This window comes from Triticum dicoccoides, chromosome 4A, assembly GCF_002162155.2.
Source record: "Triticum dicoccoides isolate Atlit2015 ecotype Zavitan chromosome 4A, WEW_v2.0, whole genome shotgun sequence".
Lineage (NCBI taxonomy): Eukaryota > Viridiplantae > Streptophyta > Magnoliopsida > Poales > Poaceae > Triticum > Triticum dicoccoides.
The window spans coordinates 721,197,301-721,218,773 of NC_041386.1; the positions used below are offsets into that span (position 1 = coordinate 721,197,301).

The following is a 21,473-nucleotide window of genomic DNA, read 5'->3' on the forward strand; positions in this document are numbered from 1 at the left end:
ATGGGCTCCTGGCCCTGCGCCACCCGCTGCTCCCCGCCCTCCGCGGCGTCCTCGCCACCGACGCCGTCGTCGGCTTCGCCATCGACCGCTGCGACAGCGGCGACCTCAACTCCCTCCGACGCGAGTAGATGTTCTCCGACTCCGTCATACGGTACGCGCTCAACCAACGCCCTTACGCTACGCACTGCCGTAGGACAAATTGGCAAGATTTGATCCGTGAACTCATCCGTGAACACCGTCTTCTTCTTCGCGGAGATGGGGCTGCTGCAGTATGGTCTGGTGCAGTCCAAGCCCTCCATGGTCGCCGCCTGCTGTCTATGCGGCCAGGCTCACCCTGAAGAAGACCCCTCTGTGGACCGACACACTGAAGCACCACACTGGCTTCACTGAAGCACAACTGATGTAAGCACGCACGCTACTGAATCCCTCATAGCTTGAATCTGTGATGATTTCATTCAGGGGCAGTGACTGATTTTGCGTGATGATTGGTTTCAGGGACGCGGCCAAGATCCCTGTGGCCTCGCACTCCAGCGCGCCTGATAGCAAGCTGAAAGTCGTCTACAAGAAGTACTCGAGCGAGAAGGACGCGGCCAATATGTGCAATTTCAGAAAATTCTGCTTGTTCTGTATGCTCCATTAGTTTGTTCCAAGAACCGCTCAGGAAGGTGACTCAGCAATCCATTACAGAGTAGTATGTGTAAGGTTCCTGGCTCTGCTGGGTGCTTGCTTAGCATGGCGATGGTGCCCTGCTTCTTGGTTATTGCAGCTGTTGGTGAGCCTGGTGAGGTCGTACCGATGCGCGGAGGAGAGCGTGGACATGGAGGTGGCGAAGCTGGAGGCCGCGCAGCTGGCAGAGGCCATCAGGAGGAAGAAGCAGCCGCACGACAGCGACGGCGTCCGGATCGTGAGCACCAGGAGCAAGCCGCAGCTCGCCGCCACGTTCCGGTGCTATCAGGAGGAAGAGGTTTATTAATTATCACCTCTTTTTGTGTCTAACTAATAGTAGCAATATACAGTATATCTGTCAAGTATCCGATTCATGGACCAACTGGTGAACTGAAGGGCTTGTTCTTGTTGCTGATGTTGTTGTTGCAGGACATGAAGCAGTACAGCAGCAGCCAGTTTGCAAGGATGCTGAAGACTGCTGTCTGGTACCTCACATCTCCTGAAGAGCACTTTTCAGAGGTACGCCACGGCACGCAGATCAACCTCACCCTGCGCACCCGCTGGTGGCTGCACTGCATCACGCACAGCCGCGAGTGCGACGCCAGGCTCGTCGTGCCCATGGGGGAACAGGTGAGGCCATCGGATTCTGCCGTCATCGTGGGCGTATCGCATATTTTTTTTAATTTCCTGGTGTTGTTCTGTTGGCTCGTCTCAGTAGGATTCAGTTTGGTGAGGGTTGACATGATTGGTGGTGCTGTATTATTGTGTCTGTTTGACTTGAGTTGTTGTACAGTTAGGGTCACTTGTCGTGTCAGGGTGTCTGACTGCAATCTTTGGCTTGCCTGATGCTAAATTCTAGATACTAGGTAGGATGATACTTCGTGGAGAAACAGTTGTATACAAATTCTATCATTGTGTTGTATAGTGGGTATCTGATTCAGTAGCAAATTATGAAAAGGGATACAGTCCATGCTTTATTGTAACACATGGATATCTCACTTGGTATCTTGTGCTAGTGCTGCTCCCTGTGATAGAGTAGAATGATACTTCGTGGCATACATTCTCTGTCTCTGTTCAAGAACGATCCGCATTTGGCTGATTGGTGCTTAACCAGATTGAATGTATCACCAAATAATCATGTAATGAGTAGGTTTGCTAGGAGAAGTACCATTACCATTTTATGGAGTCCCTCGGTTCATAGGCTGAGCAGCTCTGTTCCAAGGTGTGCTTCCTTTTATGCTGAAGTGTACGTTTCACCTTGCACGAACAGTAAGACCACGTAGAAGCGCAGAAGGATCTGTTTTAGCAAAAGACACCGTCAAGTCAGTCCTCAAGTAGTCTTTTACGGCTACATAACTTTTACTCCATGTCTTGGTTCATATGCTACAGAAAACTGCGGCTCTGCGTTTAATTTATTTCTTATACATCTCTATAAATTAGTAATAGCAGTTTGGATTGCTCTGTCTTCACAGTGCTCGAATGGATTAGATTTACAACTCAATGGTGAACACTAATCTAGTGAACGAAAAAATGGAACAAAAACATGTCCCCTTTTTCTTCAGATGACATACTGAAGTAAAACCCAACTGAAGCTGAATTGTTCATGTCGAGGGATTAAACACAGCACGCGCAGTTTTCTACTCCGTTTAATATACTTGTGCATCATGTGATTATACTACCATTTGCTTGGTTCTTAACACAGGTGAAGTGTCCAGCTATGCTTCTCACTGACCAGTCACACTGGCAAGTCGAACGCGCAGGGAGAGACGACCCTCGTTTCCACTCTGTACGCTGATCTTGATTCGCGGTATGGTTAATGTTTCCCCTCCCTGCTCTCAGTTCATCCTTGGACCTTATGTTTGGTTGATGGTTTTTTGAATCTCTTGCAGACTGGGGTGTGCAGTATGTCCGCAGGTGCCACGGATCTGGAGCCTGATGTTGCTGCTGAAGAGCAGAGCGATCAAGCTCCCCCAAAGGGACATCTAGAGGGCTTTACTCATCAGGTGAGCTGATGTTTGCCCGAGCGCTTTGACTAGCGATGCTTTTTTTTCTGAGAGAGAGAGAGAGAGAGGGAGAGAGAGAGAGAGAGAGAGAGAGAGAGAGAGAGAGAGGTGATATTGATCTTGTGGTTGCTGTTTCGTGCTTTGTGAGATGGTAGTTGGTAGTGGGATAGGCTGTTGTCCTTGTTGGGTAGAATGTTTGCCTCGCCCTGATCTGATCTGTGTGTCGTGCCTGTGTTTCGGTGCTGGTAAGATGCCAGAATCCGGCAACAGATGTGAGGCTTGCCACTGAATAATTTTGTTGGCCAACTTTTTTATAAACTGAACACCTGGAAGAAAAGGCCTATGCAGTATTGCTTAGTCTATACTTAATACTGTATAGATTTTACAACCTGATATGATCATTGGAGAATAAAACAGTGCAAGTGTCTGCCAGTAGCACCATGATCAACTTTGCATACTAGTAACTGCTACACACATCCAGATTTCACCGTGAGTAGTTATTCTAGGCATAGAAGCTGAACCCATCTTCAGCAGTTATTATAAACACAGATTTTGATGTGTGACCTGTTAATGAAGTATTGGTTGGTTGTGATTCCAAGCATAGATCTCTTGACGTTACTACTTGTTACTACAAGCAAATTGTCTTGACATACTGCATTTCGAGCTGAATATGTTGGCAAGAGTGTCTAAATTAATTTAGTATATATGCATGTTTCATCTTAGTCTCTCAGTATGGTTGGATGTGTGCTTTAGGGGGATAAACTGCTATCTATGCTCGTTATTGGCTCTGAAGTTTTATGTCTGTCCAGTGTGTAAGGAGCTCTAATTTCTCTTTCTAGCACCTAAATTATGCCATGTGTACCGGGGGAGCTAGATGTATGATGTACGGCAACGGGAATGGGAGCTGGTGAGGAAAGGAAACTGCTGGGACAACCAAATCGAGTCCCTTCTCTACATGTTGGTTTTGCTCCCTTGCACAGCAGTAAATGCCTCTGCAAACATGATACTATATATATGCATGTCATAGTCAGCAGTTAGCGTGTGGCAATGAAGTGAACCATCAGATTACATTTTGCTTTGTCTTGTTGATAATGCCATATGTCTTGCAATCAGATTTCATTTCTGTTTGTTATGGTAACATAAAAAATATTCGTGTTGTCAAAATTTTCATAGTGCTATAGAACATCTAGTAACAAGAATATGAAATTGTAAATAGCAAAAAATTCTTGTCTTGCGCGGTCTAAGTCTAAGGAAATAAAAATAAGCGCTTATACAATTTCATCTACATTGAATTTATATATCAGAATGCCTTTCATTTCTTTAGTTTGATTGTTTCCCTTGTATTCAATATGCTTCTAATGGCTGATCCTTCCATTTTTTATGTGGCATCTTTTTTTTCACAGGTGTTGTGTGTTCTGGAAGATGGAAGAGGAATAAAACTAATTTTTATTGAACTAAATTTTTTGTATTCTGTTTTGTTGTATGTATGATTTGATAGTTTTGTATAGGAACATGTGATACTATTTTGTAGGGCTTTATGGCCTGTGATGTAAACATATTTAGTGATGAATTATGAAATTATTTGCAAAATTTATTGAAAAGGAGAATCATTTGTATGAATATGGGCCGCATAGATGTGAATGGGCTGAAAATTTTACTTATTATTTGAATGTATAAAAAGGCTGAATATAAACTAGAAAATGGGCTGCACAAAATAGTACCTATATTCTTGAAAGGCCAAACGTGCATAGAAGTTGATGGGCTGAACAGTAGGGCTTGGCCCATGTAGCTGACAAAAATTAATAGAAATAAATATACTAAATGGGCTGAATTGTTGGGCTTGGCCCATGTAAAACACCTAATCGGACCGGGCTGAATTTTGTCAGTGACCTTTTCAATTAGTCGTAGTTTTGCCACTTCAGATTGCCACGTCGGATCCGACGTGGCCTGGGCAGACAGCTAGTGACCAAAACAAAAGGTCATGGGTTCAATGACCTTCTGTTTTGGTCGTAAACGTCTACGACCTTCTCACAGAGAAGGTCGTTAATTTCAGTTTACGACTGCCAGCTTTTGACCTTCTGTTTTTGGTCACAAAAAGGTCGCAAATAAAAAACAATGACCTTTCAGTGACCAATAGTCAAGGTCACAAGTTGACATATTTCTTGTAGTGAACTTTCATCGACAGCAACAACGCACACTGCATGCTCAAGTTGCAGAAGGCTCTGTATGGTCTTCGTCAAGCACCGCGCGCCTGGAATGCAAAGATGGATGCCACACTTCACTCCCTTGTGTTTGAGCGTTGTCAGCTCGATCATGCTCTCTACAGGCAAGGTAACAAAGACAGTTTTCTGTTGGTTGGTGTCTATGTGGACGATCTGATCATCACAGGGACAGCTGCTGGCGAAATTGATCACTTCAAGAAGCAGATGAAAGATTTGTTTCAGATGAGCGACCTCGACATTCTCAGCTATTACCTGGGAATTAAGGTGAAGCAGGAGGAGGGTGTGGTCACAGTGTGCCAGTCAATATGCCGCCAAAATCTTGCAGGATGCAGGGTTGGAGGAATGCAATCCCTGCAGCACACCAATGGAGAATTGGCTGAAACTGAAGAAGAACATCAGTCATGCAGTGGATGCAACATAGTACCGCAACTTGATTGGTAGTCTCAGATATCTGGTAAACACAAGACCTGACATTGCATATGCGGTCGGAATTCTCAGCAGATTTTTGGAGTCACCAAGAAAAGAGCACTGGATCGCAGTGAAGCAGCTTCTGCGATACATCAAAGGGACACTTGGTTATAGATGCATCTTCAGAAAAGGAGAGAAATAAGTGCTGACAGGCTACAGCGACAGTGACCATGCTGGTGATCTCAATGATCGCAAGAGCACCACTGGAGTCATTTTCTCCCTCGGATCAGGTGCGATTACTTGGTCCTCTCAAAAGCAGAAGATCGTGGCTCTGTTGTCGTGCGAAGCTGAATATATAGCAGGAGCAATAACAGCTACTCAGGCCGTCTGGTTAAGCAGGTTACTTGCAGAAATGCTTGGGGAAGAAGTTCAGAAGGTGAAGCTCAAGATTGACAACAGATCGGCTATTGAGCTCAGCAAGAACCCAGTCCATCATGAGAGGAGCAAACACATTGTCCTCAGGTATCATTATATTCGAGAGCGTGTTGAGCTGGGCAGGGTAGATGTTGAGCATGTAAGGACAGGTGATCAAGTCGCGGACATCCTCACCACGTCGCTGGGCAGAACACAGTTCAGTGAGCTGCGAAGAAGGCTCGGGATCACACAGGTGCAACAGATTAGGGCGGGATTTGTTAGATAATCAGCTGCATTTGATCTTCTCTGCCAAAGTTTCAGAAGTTTCAGTTAGTTTAGGTTTACTGAATAAAGTTCAGTCTGTCAGTGTGTGTATGTGCACTTATAGATGCAGTAGATTCAGTTAAGTTGTTAGCGTGTTTTTTAGCTCGTCCGACGAGCGCCATGGGATGGCATGGATCACGCAAGTCGTGGCGAGCATGTAGGGTTCAACCATGGCGAGCATCGTGGGATGGAACGATCTATAGGCTTGTTCGTGGGCGACCATTTCTTCTTACTTTCAGCAGCTCGTTTAAGCAGGCTTAATAACAGAAAACCCGAAAAGCTGCAGAGGTAGTTCGCAGCGCAAAAGCATCGTCTCCTACCTTTGCACTCTCGATCTCTCTCATTTGTTCTCTGTCTAGATCGCCGGGATCTGCAACTATAATCGATGCGACAAGCACCGCCGGCCTTAGCTTAATTAATTAATCTCCTCGCCGGCCGACCGGCTCATCATCCGATAAGAAGAACACACGAATGCGCGTTCGAGGTAGTAGGTACGTATAGGCGACCATGGCCGGCAGCAGCCGCCGAAGAGCGCCGGTTGACCACCCACCGCTGGTGCTGCTCACCGCTCTCAGCCCTATTAGGTCTGCACGTTCACCCTTGATTACCGCACCTTCTTGTTGCTCGAGTCTTTGTCCAACTGCGTTTGGTACTTCTGATTTCATCTCAAGTTTATCTAGTTAATTATGCTAGATTTTCCAAACTGAGATACAGTAACTGGCTAGACGATGAGCTCAATGTTGTTCAACTCTGATGTGGCTTATCGTAGCCATGAAAATTCATGAAGCTTGATTATTTTCTCAATAAATCTAGTTGGTCCTTCTTGTTTGCCCCACACAACATTTGTGTATGAATTCTATCTTCTGCTCTACTAACCTTAAATTTTTCACAGTGAAAGAAAATTCGCTGTTGCTGTTGGCAAGCCATCCGCTTCAAGCTCTCCCTCGCCTCCTTTGCATGAACACCGTGATTGGACAAACCTCCTCGACGTCATGCTTCACCAAGGGATTGCTCTCCTGAGTTCATTCCGTGGCTTCCTCGCCTTCGATGGCACCTGCAAATCTTGGCGCTCCGCGGCCTCTTCATTTCCATCTATATATACATCCACCTTTCCCCCGCTCCACCTCAAACCTGATGCCCATTATGCTCGTCAACAGCGGGGCAGTGCCACGTGCATCCTTTTGTCGAAATGCAAATGGCAGCTTGTTGATCCTTCCAGGATAGCTTTGCCCCCTCGATATTTGGCCCCGCGAAATGCTCCAAGTTCAGCGCGCTATTTAGGTTCCTCATACGGGTATCTTATATTCTTTGATCAGGCGCATTGCCTACTTGTCAATGCATACACTGGCACTAAAATTAAATCTCCAAAACTCTGACCTGGCAACAACTTTGGGAACTACTATTATGGGATTCTTACAGCTCTGCTCAATTCGTCCAACTCGTGCCTTCTCCTTTGTTCGAACACCTCTATGATCCAGTGGAAGTCTGGAACACACTCATGGGTTGAGAAGACATTTGCTTCTGGTGGTGCTCGCATCCTTCAGATCATGTTCTTCGAAGGTCAGATGTTTGCCATCGACTTTCTTCAGAGGATCCACATTATGCAATTTTTGCCTCAGCTTGCCACGCATGAAGTAGCAGTTGTGAGGGGAGGGGACATGGTTATTGACCACCATTTCAAGCCATGGTTGGCGGTATGTGGCGAGAGGCTTCTCCTGATTGACCTATCGGTAGTCTCTGACGAACTATATGGCATCCATGCTATGTTTCTAGTCTTTCACCTTGACTTGTCAACGGAACCAGCCAAGTGGGTGGAGTAGAGAAGTTGGAGAATTGGACACTCTTTGTTACCTTTGATAGGAGGAACCCTACATTTTCTTGCTTGAGCACCGAGAGTTGGGGAGGAAAGAGTAACTGCATTTATGTTGCGAGACCTATTGAAGGTTCGGATGAACCTTGCACTGTGATCGAGCATGGTCAACTAATGCCGAGCACAACCAGAGCCGTTTCATCCAGTCTAATGAGACCGCCGGGGTATGATGGCCATTATAGTCAACTGGAGAAGCTATGGGTGCTCCCGGGCTATGTTTATGATTTCGGACAATGAGCCATTATTATTGAGAAATGATATTACATGCACTTGATATAACGTGCATGCACCCATCGTCCATCGTTGCTTTGAGATTCATGCTATATTTTGTTGCTTGGGCAAAGTTTGTCTTATTTCAGTGTACTACATAATATTTTATCAGCACTGCTATACACAGGATGTCCTCTGGCCGATTTATGCATGATGTTGTTAATCAAGCCGTTGGTGTTAAGAAGCAGCATCCACAACATCATCCGATTATGCATCGTGCACAAACCGGCCATGCACATCGTGCACAAAGTAGTTTTGATGTATAACTATTTTTTTCTTGTTTCAAAATCTATATCTATATCTATATCTATACCTCTATACCTACTAATAAAGCAAGGTGTATTTCTTCAATTATTTCATCCGTTCACCGCTAAAAGAAAAAAAAATCTATCCAAGGTGGTACTAAACTTTTATATATTTGTCTATTAGCAAAAGAAAAAGAATTGTCCAGAATTATGAACATGGGCCGCGCGCGCTATGGCCCAGTAAAGTCCGCCCATTTTTTCATGCCCACGCAGCAACAAAAAATCCTATTTCCACATAGAGCGGCAAATAATTCAACGTACGCACAGGGCGCCAAGACTGGGCCACTCTTTGTTTGCTGTGTTTTGTTTCTACTTTTCTTCTTCTGATTCTTTCTCCTTCTATTTTCTGTTTATTTTTCATATTTACGATTCCAGGTCTATCCACTAAAGAGTACACTACAAGTAGGAGCTAATAAACAAATAGGCCTGCGATTCCGAGTAAATCAAGGCCATACTCGAAATGCATTTTTTTCTAAAATTCAAAATTTTCAAAAAATATTTCGAAATTTCATTTCTTATTCAAATTTTCATAGAAATTTACGAATTCCAAAAAGGTGTTCCAATTTCAGAAAATCTTTTTTTGTCGTTCCAAAATTTGTTCAAAATATTAAAAATTATTCCCATTTTTTAAATGTCTCTATTTTTAGAAATTTCCCAATATTTAAGAAAATGCATTGAAAAATGTTCCATATTTGAAAATATTCATGTTTTACCGATATATTCAGAAAATGAAAATAATGTTTCCATTAAAGAAAGAAATTTTCTAAAATTCTTCTGAATGTTCAAAATATGTTCCAATTTTCAAAATTTGTTCACTACTTAAACAAAATTCGTATTTTTATAAACGGTTCATGTTTTTAAGAAATGTATGTGAATTTCAAGAAATGCTCCGTTCAAACATTTTGTTCTTGTTTTTCCCAAAATGTTAGGAATTTTCAAAAAAAAAACTGTTTGTAATTTGGAAAATTGTTCACGTTGCCAAGTATATTCCGTAGTTCATGTTACAGATTCCAAAATTGTGTTCCTATTTAAAAATGTGTGCAATTTTATAAATATTATCCTTCCAATTTTTGTTTCAAAACTAGAAAATTGAGTCCCATTTTTTAAAATTGTTTGGGTTTCTCCAAATTTGTTCAAGATTTAGAAAAGGCATTTTTTTACAAATTTGAAAAATATTTCTATTTTAGTGAGATGATTAAAAATTGAATTTTGTTTTTGAAATAAATACACATTTTCTAAATTTTTCTTTGAAATGTTCAAAACATTTCCCCATTCCCAAAAATTGTTCACAAATTTAAATCTTCGTATTTTTACAAAACGTTCATCATTTATATTTCTTTTTGTGAATTTCCAAAAATGTTCCGTCCTATTTTTTTTGTGCTTTTGTAAATGTGTGGTTTCTTTTTAAAAAAACTGTTCATTATTTGAAAAATTATTCATGTTGCCAAGTATATTTAGCAGTTCAGAGTTATGATTTTTCTTTTGAAAAGTTTTAAAAATATTTTTTTTTGTTTTGAATCTGATATTGCAGTATATTCTTAAATATTCACGCTGACAATTGGTTAGCTGGACGCGTTTGTTTGAGTGGCTACGAACATGTGGTCGGGTCTTTGAGGTCGTGAGTTCGATCACTCCCATAGTGGGCCTACTCCGTATCCAGCATATCGAGCTAAGTCGGCTTGTTCAAAATAATTGAAGGTAATGGTGCCTGGGGCAACCGTAGAAGAATAATGGATTATGGTATGTCTATTATCATACGAGAGAAAAAGGTACGAGCATGAGCATAGCCTCACAACATAAGTCAAAAATACTGCCTGATTCGACACGCAATCCCAGCTATGTCTCGTAGCCAGGCCGCAAAGCCAAAAAAATAGAGCATAGGATAACAAGAGTAAAGCACGTACCATAGGGGGCCTCTGCAGGTGCTGCAACGCTGAATTGAAGCGATCACCTTCAGGAGCACAGTGGTGTGGCCATGGTACATCCATCCTGCCTCAGGGAATCACATAGCATGTTCTATCATAGCCCTGCAAAACAGAGGAAAAATTAATACTTGTACTAACCTTGTCAAGTGTGTGCATGTAACAGATGTTGGACATAACTAAACATGGAAGAATTAAATGCAACATATGGAAGAATGAAATGCCCATCCTTTCTCTCTGCTTTTTGCGAGGACCATTATTTTCCTTTTAACAAGGCTAAAACATCATAATAAGAATTAACAGCAATCTTGAAAAGCTGGATATCCCATGTGAATCTAATTTTTCACATAAAGCACATGCCAAGTTTGTTGATCCCAGTCCAGCAATTGCACAAGAAGAAGCGAGCATCATAAATATTGAGCAACATAAGCTATGAATTGTTTATAGTACATTCTAAAAGTAATAGCTTATCATCTCTATTGATCTCCAAATCTCACCTATCAGCCAAATTGAAAGAATACATGTTGAATGCAACGATTTAACGTTCGTAGATCATGCAGTCGGGGCTGGACGAATGGGGCTGGCCGTCGAGGCCGGCGGCCGGCTTCATCTAGTCCCGCAGAACATGATCCATACCCAACCACCTTGCCATCGGACGAGATGCATGGCTAGATCAAAGCTGTAGCCATGGCTGAGAAATGATATGTAGAGGATGAAAATTAACAACCAATTGGAGGACCCGCAAGGAGGACTGGGAGGTGGGATGGCGCCGACTCTTCGCCGGCGGCCGCCGCGTGGAGGGCAGTGGGCCTTCTCTCGTGTTCGTTGAAAAGGTGGCGCGAGATCGCGAGGGAGTTGGGGTGGAGGAAGGGAGGGGCCGCGACGCGCGGTTAGATCCTGCCGGCGATGAGGGAGGGAGGGGCCGCGACGCGCGGCTAGATCCTGTCGGCGACGAGGCAGGGAGGGGCCGCGACGAGCGGCTAGATCCTACCGGCAAGGATTTAAACCCTAGCGGCGGCGAGGAATAAACCCTAGCGAACGGGATAAAAACGACCTGAAAAAAGCCCTGAAATTCGTACCGAGAATACCCCTCGAAATATTTGGGAGGAAAAATCAGATCAGTTCGAAATATTTTTCTCCCGAAAATGCCCCTCGAGGTCTGATATAATACACGTGACATCAGCGTATTGCATCGGATCTGGACCGTCGAATTCGCTCCGACGGACGGTCCATATCATCCGGATGCACTGTAAAATGACTCCTAAAAAAACCTATTGCAAAAACAGTTTCTTTTTTTCTGAAGGTAAAATTGCTGCTTTATTTAATTGAACCGCAGCCAAATCTGAGTTCAACACGTCCAAAATACAGCCCGGTCCAACATGCAACCAACTCTTACCACTTTTATTCAAGCAGTCATATCTGATATTCCGAGCTTGTCCGTCCCTCTGTCTGCATTCACTTTGACCCAGCCCTCGTCGGGTGGACTCCATTTTTCGCTCATATTGGTTTTCATCACTGGAGTTTATTCATGAACTGATTGCTACTCATCAAGCAGCCGATCCATACTCTCGCTATCAGCCTGCCTGGGTCTTTAATAGCTTTTCCTTCGCGGGCATCATTACGTGTGAGCCACATATGATATCGATAGAGCATCATCAATATTGTTGCTCTGTGCATTTCATTCGCTCTTCCCTCCATCCAGTTCAATAGCCACATACGCAAGAAATAATGTTGCTCATGTATTGCTGATGGAGGGGTGCAGTCAATCGCTTGACCCTCTTGTAATGTTGATCCCCTTCCAACACTTTCAGGCGTGAGGGCACGTCCAGAACATACGAAGGACTGTCCCCTCCCTCCTGCATGCAGCATATAATACTCCGAATTTTATATGACGATGTTAGGGTTCGCCCCCCACAGTAAGACCATCCATCGCCAGCCGCCATGCATGGTATTTTCCTTGCCACTGACATCGGAGCCATCCGCGGTGAGCCGAGACCGAGGATGAACAATCTACAGTCCCAGCCAGCCGCCTCTTGGTCTCCATCTTCAGGTGGTACGCTGAATGGACCGTGAAGACCCATTTTTTGTGTGATTCCATGCAGAGTAACTCTTCCCTGCTCATCTTTTAATGGAAGACCCGTTCCGCTCCAATGTTGTCTTTTAAATCCCAGTGGTACGTCGATAATGGATAACCATGTGCGGTACCTTGGCTTATCACACACGATACACTTGGTAGCGGACATGTGTGATGGAGTTAGCTATGGCCAATGATTACACAGAACAAAACATGTGAGACGTGCAAACATATATATATCTCTACTACTTAGAAAAACATAAGATTCCAATTTCACCTCTCTTTTGTTCAAACTTCCTTATATATGTCCCACCCTTTTCTTCTCCTCTTTCATTTTTCCTCCCATCTCTGATTTTCTCCCATCCATTCTCCCTAAAATAGAATTAATTGTCTCAATTTGGTTTGGTAAGTTATTAAATTCTTACCAAAGAATAAGTGTTTAACATTAAAATGACAAGTAAATCATGGTGATTGAATACAAAAACTTGCTAAGATTTTAGCGCATCAATATAATAATAGACGTGTTGTCATGGGCTAATCTACTAGAATGTTTATACTCCCGTTGCAACGCACGGGCAATTGTTTACTGTTTTAAAAGTTCAATGTATCTCAAAAGATGTTCCCATTTTTCAAATTTGTTCAAAATTCAATAAATTATAAAAATATTTAAGAAATGTTCATGGTCTCGAAGATTTTTCCCGATTTCGAAAAATGTTAAGAAATTCCAAAAATTGTTCACAATTGTGAAGTGATGTTTGGAATTCAAAAAATCTTCAATTTTTTCAAATTTTTTTTTGCATTTCGAAATAATGTAAACAAGCTTGAAAAAAATGTGTTTTTGTAAACATGTTCACTGGTTTCAAAAAAGTTTGAACCATACTACAGTCCCCATGAACTTCTACTACTATGCCTTCCAAAGGGCCGGCACAGTTGGGCACCGTTAATGTGCCTTGGATACTGTATTAGACGAACTAAAGCCTACATGAGACTTACATGAGACGGGCCCAAGTCTCCGGTTTGAGTTGGCTTTTCTTTGGAATTTTTCTATTTAACTTTTCTTAGGAAATGGTGAATCAGGTTATTTTTCTTGAAAACCATATTATAGATAATACGAAATGTTCATAAAAATGTTTGCCGCATATTTGAAAAATATTCGTCACGTATTTGAGAAAACAATGTTCATCGTGTATTTGCAAAATGCTCATCATGTGTTCTAAGTGTTTCTGCGTAGTAAACTGATCGTCACGTACTGGAAAAATGTTTTTCACATATTTGCAAAGTGTTCATCTACTGTTTGTAAAAACTTATCATCGCATATTGTGAAAATGTTCATTGCTTAATATAAAATTGTTCATTGCTTAATATAAAAATGTCTATTCAAAAGACGTGAAGCAAGAAATCTCTACTACATGCATAGAACGTAAGGTTCTCATTCCACCTCTCTTTCTTCCAATCTACTTTATATACGTCCCACTCTTTTCTTCACCTCTCCCATTTTCCCCTCATCTCTGTTTTTTCTCCCGTCCATTCTCCCTAGAATAGGATTAATTGTCTCATGTTTCATTAACTTACCAAATAAAAACATATTTTGTTTGGTAAGTTATTAAATTCTTACCAAATAATATGTGCTTAACAATAAAATGACAAGTAAATCATGGCGATTGCATGCAAAAACTTGATAAGATTTTAACGCATCAATATAATTATAGATGTGCAGTCATGGGCTAATCTAATATAATGTTTATACTCCTGTTGCAATGCACGGGCAATTGTCTAGTATTTTAAAAGTTTGATGTATCTCAAAAGATGTTCCCATTTTTCAAAATTTTCACAAATTCAATAAATTATAAAAATGTTTCAATATGTTCATGGATCGAGGATTTTTCCCAATTTCGGAAAATGTTCAGAAATTCCAAAATTTGTTCAGAATTGTTAAGAAATGTTCGGAATTCAAAATTCCTCACGTTTTAATAAAATGTTTGAATTTTGAAAAAATTTAAAAAATCTTGAAAAAAAGTTGTTTTCAAAACATGTTCACTGGTTTCAAAAAAGTTTGAACTGTGCTACAGTCAGCATGCACTTCTGCTAATGTGCCTTCTAAAGGCCCGACACAGTTGGGTACTGTTATGTGCCTTGGACACGACGAACTAAAGCCTACACGAGACTTACATGAGACGGGCCCAAGTCTCCGGTTTGAGTGTGGTTTTCTTTGGATTCTTGTATTTAAATTTTCTTAAGAAATGGTAGATTGGGTTATTTTTCTGGAAAACTATATTATAGATAATACAAAATGCTCATAACAATGTTCGCCGCATATTTGAAAAATATTCGTCATATATTTGCAAAAATTAATGTTCATCATGTATTTGCAAAATGCTCATCATGTGTTGTAAGTTTTTATGCGTATTAAATAGATTGTCGCGTATTTGACAATTGTTTGTCACATATTTGCAAAGTGTTCATGTACTGTTTGTAAAAACGTATCATCGCATATTGTGAAAATGTTCATTGCTTCATATTAAAAGGTTCATTGCTTAATATAAAAATGTTCATTGCTTAATGCAAAAATGTTCATCTATTCCAAAGAAATGAAGAAAGAAATCTCTACTACTTAAAAAACATAATATTATCATTTCACCTCTCTTTCGTCTAACCTTACTTATATACATCCTACTCTTTTCTTCTCCTCTCTCATTTTTCCCCCATCTCTGATTTTCCTCCCGTCCATTCTCCCTAAAATAGAATTAATTGTCTCATGTTTTATTAACTTACTAAAATAAAAACGTATTTTTCTGATAAGTTACTAAATTCTTACCAAATAATAAGTGCTTAACAATAAAATGACAGGTAATCATGGCGATTGCATAGAAAACTTGTTAAGATTTTAGCGCATCAATATAATAATAGACGTGCAGTCACAGGCTAATCTATTAGATGTTTATACTCCGCGAACCAACCTGTGGTTGGATGGTTAGAGGGACTATGGTATCCCAGCCCAGCAGGGTTCAAATCCTGGTGCTCGCATTTATTCCTGGATTTATTTCAGGATTTCCGGTGATGCGCATTTAGTGGGAGGAGACGTTCCCGTCGACGACGACGTGACTACGGTGACTTCGTAAATTTCAAGATGATATGCCGACTCAGTCTTTCAGAGGTGCTTATAGGGGTAGGGTGTGCGTGTGTGCGTTCATAGGGGTGAGTGTATGCACGTGTATATGAGCGCTTGCATCTGTACTGTGTTAAAAAAATGTTTATACTCCCGTTGCAAAGCACGGGCAATTGTCTAGTATTTTAAAATTTCGATGTATCTCAAAAAATGTTCCCATTTTTGAAATTTGTTCACAAATTCAATAAATTATAAAATGTTAAAAAAATATTCATGGTCTCAAAGATTTTTCCCAATTAGAAAATAAATCAAAAATTACAAAATTGTAATCAAATGTTAAGACATGTTAAGAATTCGAAAATTCTTCACCTTATTCATAAAAATTATTTGCACTTTTAAAAATGTAAACAAGCTTGAAAAAAAGTGTTTTCAAAACATATTCATTGGTTTCCAAAAAGTTTACATGAGATTTTGTATTGGACGAACTAAAGCCTACATGAGGCTTACATGAGATGGGCCTAAGTCTCCCGTGTGAGTTTATTTTCTTCGGATTGTTTTTATTTAACTTTTCTTAGGAAATGGTAAATAGGGATTTTTTTCGGGAAAACTGTATTATAGATAATACAAAATTCTCATAAAAAATGTTCGCCTCATGTTTGAAAAATATTCGTCATGTATTTGAAAAAAATGTTCATCATGTATTTGCAAAATCCTTAACTTGTGTTTTAAGTGTTTCTGCGTATTAAACTGATCGTCGCGTATTTGAAAAATATTTGTCACATATTTGCAAAGTGTTCATCTACTGTTTGTAAAAAAGTATCATCGCACGTTGTAAAAATGTTCATTGCTTAATATAAAAATGTTCATTTATTCAAAAGAAATGAAAAAAGAAACGGAGTAACAAAACAACCGGATAGAAACCCTGAAGAAAACATGGCTCAAAGAAAAGTTAGCAGAGTTCAAACAAGAGAAACTTTCTAATATTTTAGGCTCTAATATTTGTTTGTCAAAACATTTCACTATATAACTTTACTATTTAATAGGATAGTGCCCGTGCGTTGCAATGGGATATAAATATTCTAGGATATTAGCTCATAATTTACCTGCCCATATTAATTGTTTAACCAAATGTTCAACAAATTCTGCCTGTGTTTGTGAAAATAAATGGTTACCAAAATTTGCCCATGATTTTATAAAAAAAATGTTCAGTAACTAAGTTGAGATGGAATTGATGCAGAGTGTAAGTAAATTAAGTACATTAATTAGCTTACGAGCAGGCTGGAAAAAATGGTGTGGCGTACTAACAATCGGTTGGGCGGAAAAAACAATTGGTGAAGGTACGTGGTGTGAGGGGGGAGAACCGATTAGCAAAGCATACCGCTGGCAGGAAAAAACGCTACTCTTTTTTTAAATAGTATATTTTTCAAAAGGAGGATAACTCCCGGCCTCTACATCAAGAGATGCACATATCATTTTTATTATATTATTGAACAAAGCCTTACAAAGTAAATACACAACTCAACCCAAATCCACCTTGCACTTGCAGTGATGTAATTAACAATACTTCTTTCGCACTAGACAAAGAAATAGAAGGAACTCATACTTAAGATTTTGTCGTCACATATCAATGCAAGTGCAAATTAAAGGGTACACGAACCACAGCGTGCAGGTGCAAGTTGTTCTTCCGTCGGACAGTGAGGCCCATCTCCTCTGTCATGTCCAACCCATCTGGTTTCATCCCTCCTGGGAGTTCCCAGTCGAAGTGGTAGAGAAGTCCGGCCAACACAATCTTGATGCTAGCTTGCGCGAACATCATTCCAGGGCACATCCTTCGACCTGCCCCAAACGGTATGTACTCAAAGTCCGTTCCTTTGAAATCAACCATGCCAGATTCAAACCTCTCTGGTTTGAACTCTTCAGGGTCTTCCCAGTGCTTAGGGTCTCTTCCGATTGCCCATGCGTTCACCAATACCGTGGTGCCCTTGGGGACGTCGTACCCAAGGATTTTGCAAGGCTCCCTTGCCTCCCTAGGGAGAAGCAAGGGTGCAGCTGGATGAAGCCACATTGTCTCCTTGATGACGAGTCTAAGGTACTTGAGATTGATCAAGTCATCCTCGGTCACCTTAGGCTTTCCTTGAAGATTGTTGCGTACTTCGGCTTGTGCCTTCCGCATCACATTTGGGTACCTCATGAGCTTTGACATGGCCCATTGGAGGGTGGTTGCTGATGTCTCACTTCCGCACCAAACAGATCCTGCAATTTGCCGATATGATGAAATTTTGAGTTGCTACTTATTCTTAGCAGAGTTGGATTGTCGCCCATATGTAGGGAGATATCCAGTAGAAAGTCCTCGAATAATAGTGAATAGTAAAAAGTCTAAAATAACCTTGAACTTGTAGACGAATGATAATTCGAACCCTGAACTCTTAATCCCAGGAATCAGCACACCGAACTCTTTAATCCCGGTCTATTTTAAACCTTAAGCGTGTTCTCAAACAGGGATAGTCGATGTGGCACCTCAAATCCCGGGAAAGTTGAGTGCGCTCGCATCTGGGCCGGCCCAACAGGCACAAACCAATTTTTCTTTTCCTTTTTTGTAACACGGAAGTAAAAATACCCAAAAAAATATATAACTCTGGAGTAATGGAACTTGCGCCCACGAGGTTCAAACTCCACCCGCTAGCCACTAGAAGCATTGGCTGTTAGTGCTATATAATTAGATGCCCGAGCAATTTAACCAGAGGTCGTAGCGTCCAGATTTGAAAATATCTTTTAGGGCACAAAAAAAGATTTGAAAAATATCTTTTAGGGGACACGTATGTTGGAAACGTGGAGGCCTGAACGACTTTTGAAATATCCGTTCTTTTAAAGTGTGAACACTTTCTAAAATTCTGAATACTTTTTCAAAAAAAGGAACAATTTTCTTGAAAACACAATCAATTTTGAAAAAGCAAACACTATTTGGAACATAAACATTTTTAGCAAAAATGCAACTAATATTGAAACCTGAACAATTTTTTTAATACAATGTAAAAAAGTTCGTATAGTTTTATAAAATGTAAAATGTATATTTGACAGTATGTTACCCTGTCATATTCTTGATTTTTTTGGTATTTCATACATTATTTGTGTTAGAAAATATTCGTTATTTAAAAATTGTTCTGATTTTTTTCAAGAAATGTTTCGAAGGTTTAAAAAAGTGTTCATATATAAACGTTCCTCTCTGTCCTTATATGCAACGAGCAATTTATAATGACTAGCAGCCATCATGGCGATTGGCTAGGTCCGACCGCCGCGAGCTCCAGGCCCCTAGCTAGTTCGGGACCTCTCACAAGCTCACTGTTGCCTCTATTTTTTGTCGCTCCTAACATACGAAAAGTTGGTCCGCGTGTATTTTAAAGAACGTTTATTTTCATTACGAGTATGTAAACGAATTAATTATGATTACGAAAATGTAAAACAAAGAAAAAAAAGAGCATAACGAGCGCGTGAGCGACCGTGCTACTGGGCCGGCCGATTTGTCCTAATGTCCAACCAGCCCAGTCAACGATCCTTGCCACTTCAGCAAATACCAGTTAAACGCCCTAGCGAATATAACACATAAGTGAATAATTATTGCATTCCCTGTGAACTGGAGAAAAAAGCAAATTAAGAAACACTTGTGTCTTGCTAACTACTCTCTCGTGTCGAAATACATGACTTTTTGTTTTGCGGTTACTACTTCACCGTTTGAAAATACTTGAACTTTTTTAATTTATGTTGGTCAATTATTTTGGTTTGACTCAAATTATTAAAAAAGTTTTAACATCAACAAGAACACATTGATAATACACTTAATCAAGCATGAAATGAACTATCAAAAATATTTATATTTATTTTTGTTTAATACAGCATATTTTGAACTGGGAGGTGGGCGTGGTGACTGGTGAATCATCTTCAAATCATTCAAATTTTAAAAATTATGGCATATTTCTTACGGAACTCTAGCCAAAGTATAACTGCTTGAAAAGGGGAGGCAGAAGCTAAGAAATTGTTGTACTTACAAGTATAACTGCTTTGATCATTCCCATGGTAAGAGGCACGTCCAGGCCACCTTCCTTGCGTATCCTCAGGAGCGCGTCCACTAGGTCCTCTCCTTCCTCCATGGCACCGTTCGCTGAAGCGGCGGTGGCCCTCTGCTCCTCGTGTTGCTTGATCGCGTACTCCATGAGCTCGAAGCTCTTGCGGTGGTACTCCTCGGCCCGCCGTGTCGTGCCGCTGATGAAGCTTGCGAGCCACGACGACGGGAATAGATCGCCGAGGCTGAACCCGCTGGCAATCTTGACACCATCCTCGAGTGTCTGCAAGAACTCCTCACGCCTCTTGAACCTTTCCCCGATCATGGCCCGTACCGCCGAATCGGTGATGAGCACGGCAATCCGCTCGCTGACGTTCACGGGCTCCATGGGTGGCACCGCCGCGACAACTGCCACGAGTCGGTAGATCTCGTCCTCCCGGATGTGGCGGAATGACTGCACGCGGCGCGCGCTGAGAAGCTCCAGGACGCAGATCTTGCGGAGCCGCCGCCACAAGGTGCCGTAGGGCGCGAATACCAGCCCTTCCGAGTTCATGATCTTCATGGTGGGGCTCCATGGCCGCGTAGCGAAGACAACATCGTGCGTCCGCATGATCTCATAGGCGGCCTCCGGGGATGTGGCCACCATCACCGACACCTCGCCGAGCTTGAGGTACATGAGAGGCGCGTCTAGCTGGTGTGCGAGGTCGGCCATGACACGGTGCATGAGCGGGTTGCCGGCGAGGTGATGAAGGCTGCCGATGACCGGTAGCCGCCACGGACCGGGTGGCAGACACACGCCGCCATTGCCGCCGCTATGCTTCCTGTTGAGCTTGAAGAGAAGGAGAGGGAGGAGAGCTAAGAGAAGGCAGAGGTAGTACGCCCACTGTTCCATGGAGAGGTTTCGCGTGTTGAACTAAGGCGCAGAACGGTAGAGTGGAGGTGATGCTGCACTCTGAGTCTCTGATTCGAGGGCCTGATCTTATATATAGTACAAAGTACGTACACCCCGAGTAGAAAATCCAATCTCCGTGAGTAATTTATAATACGTAGGTTTTAATAGATTTTCGTCTCTGGCTGTACGGAGAGCACAAGTGTTACTGAACGAGACAACGAGGTGACGCACATGCAATAAAATTTAAATGCTAGCTGTAGCTAAGCATTCCCTGATCCGAGGTTAGTAATTAATAGGCTTTCGTTTCTGGTTGATAGGTGAGATTAGCACATTACGCAGATTAGAGGGCAAAAAGCGCTCTAACAAATCAAATGGTTTTATGGTAAATTATGTTGTCGCGAGGATGAGAATTTCCTTTAGCAAGCGTGGAAATCCTGTCAAAAAGTTGAACATGGCAAGGATTTGCCATGTATGCTAAAGAAATTTGCCATCCTCCTGAGTCCTGACAACGTGATTTTTCATAAAAACGTTCGGTTTGTCATGCTCAAAAATTTGATGCTCGATTTGAAGCAAAATCCGTTTTTTATTTGCTAGCTAATAGATCTGGTGCTTGTTGATTTGTAGCAAAGTTTAAAAGGGAACTTAAAAAAACTCTCATCTTTATATTTAGGGAACCAAGAGAAAATATAAATGGCACTTTATATGGAGATTTTTGGTGGGACGAAACTTTCACACCAAACTCCGTCCTCTTGCCGCAGCCACCTTTGATGCGTTGGCGCTGATTCTTGCATCCGGCATCATCGCGACCTTGCCAAGGTAGGACTTGTGGGTGATATCCAAAAGAATTACGTTTTATTGTTGTCCCATATGTATACGTTAATTTGGACATTGTAAATAGCGAGAGCAAATAAAGTAGCTATGACTCCAACGTAAGCAGCTT

General features: G+C 41.5%; 1 protein-coding gene and 2 pseudogenes across 4 annotated transcripts; 2 read left to right on the forward strand and 1 right to left on the reverse strand.

The window, feature by feature from the left end:
* Nucleotides 1–6: 6 nt before the first annotated feature.
* LOC119288169 lies at nucleotides 7–4,289 on the forward strand. Of its 4 annotated transcripts, XM_037567795.1 has the most exons (8): nucleotides 7–151; nucleotides 271–402; nucleotides 496–665; nucleotides 767–964; nucleotides 1,096–1,296; nucleotides 2,382–2,473; nucleotides 2,556–2,669; nucleotides 4,073–4,289. In XM_037567795.1, exons 4-7 carry the CDS (start codon nucleotides 818–820, stop codon nucleotides 2,650–2,652), a joined length of 537 nt encoding a protein of 178 aa, XP_037423692.1. In that variant the 5' UTR covers nucleotides 7–151; nucleotides 271–402; nucleotides 496–665; nucleotides 767–817; the 3' UTR covers nucleotides 2,653–2,669; nucleotides 4,073–4,289. The 4 variants fall into 4 exon arrangements, 3 of the variants coding, with proteins under 3 accessions (XP_037423692.1, XP_037423691.1, XP_037423693.1); XR_005141126.1 differs by lacking the exon at nucleotides 4,073–4,289 and adding an exon at nucleotides 3,509–3,787 and having other exon boundaries at nucleotides 7–402; nucleotides 2,369–2,473; XM_037567794.1 differs by having other exon boundaries at nucleotides 7–402.
* Nucleotides 4,290–6,544: 2,255 nt separating this feature from the next.
* LOC119284246 lies at nucleotides 6,545–7,857 on the forward strand (annotated as a pseudogene).
* Nucleotides 7,858–17,208: 9,351 nt separating this feature from the next.
* Nucleotides 17,209–20,536, reverse strand: LOC119284247 (annotated as a pseudogene).
* Between the last annotated feature and the right edge of the window lie 937 nt (nucleotides 20,537–21,473).

Excerpts from the sequence above, each read along its gene's own strand:
- LOC119288169 (XM_037567794.1), top strand. The coding sequence starts at position 818 with ATGGAGGTGGCGAAGCTGGAGGCCGCGCAGCTGGCAGAGGCCATCAGG. Across the intron at positions 965-1,095 it reads GGTGCTATCAGGAGGAAGAG|GACATGAAGCAGTACAGCAG; the intron begins GTTTATTAATTA and ends TTGTTGTTGCAG. Across the intron at positions 2,474-2,555 it reads TACGCTGATCTTGATTCGCG|ACTGGGGTGTGCAGTATGTC; the intron begins GTATGGTTAATG and ends AATCTCTTGCAG.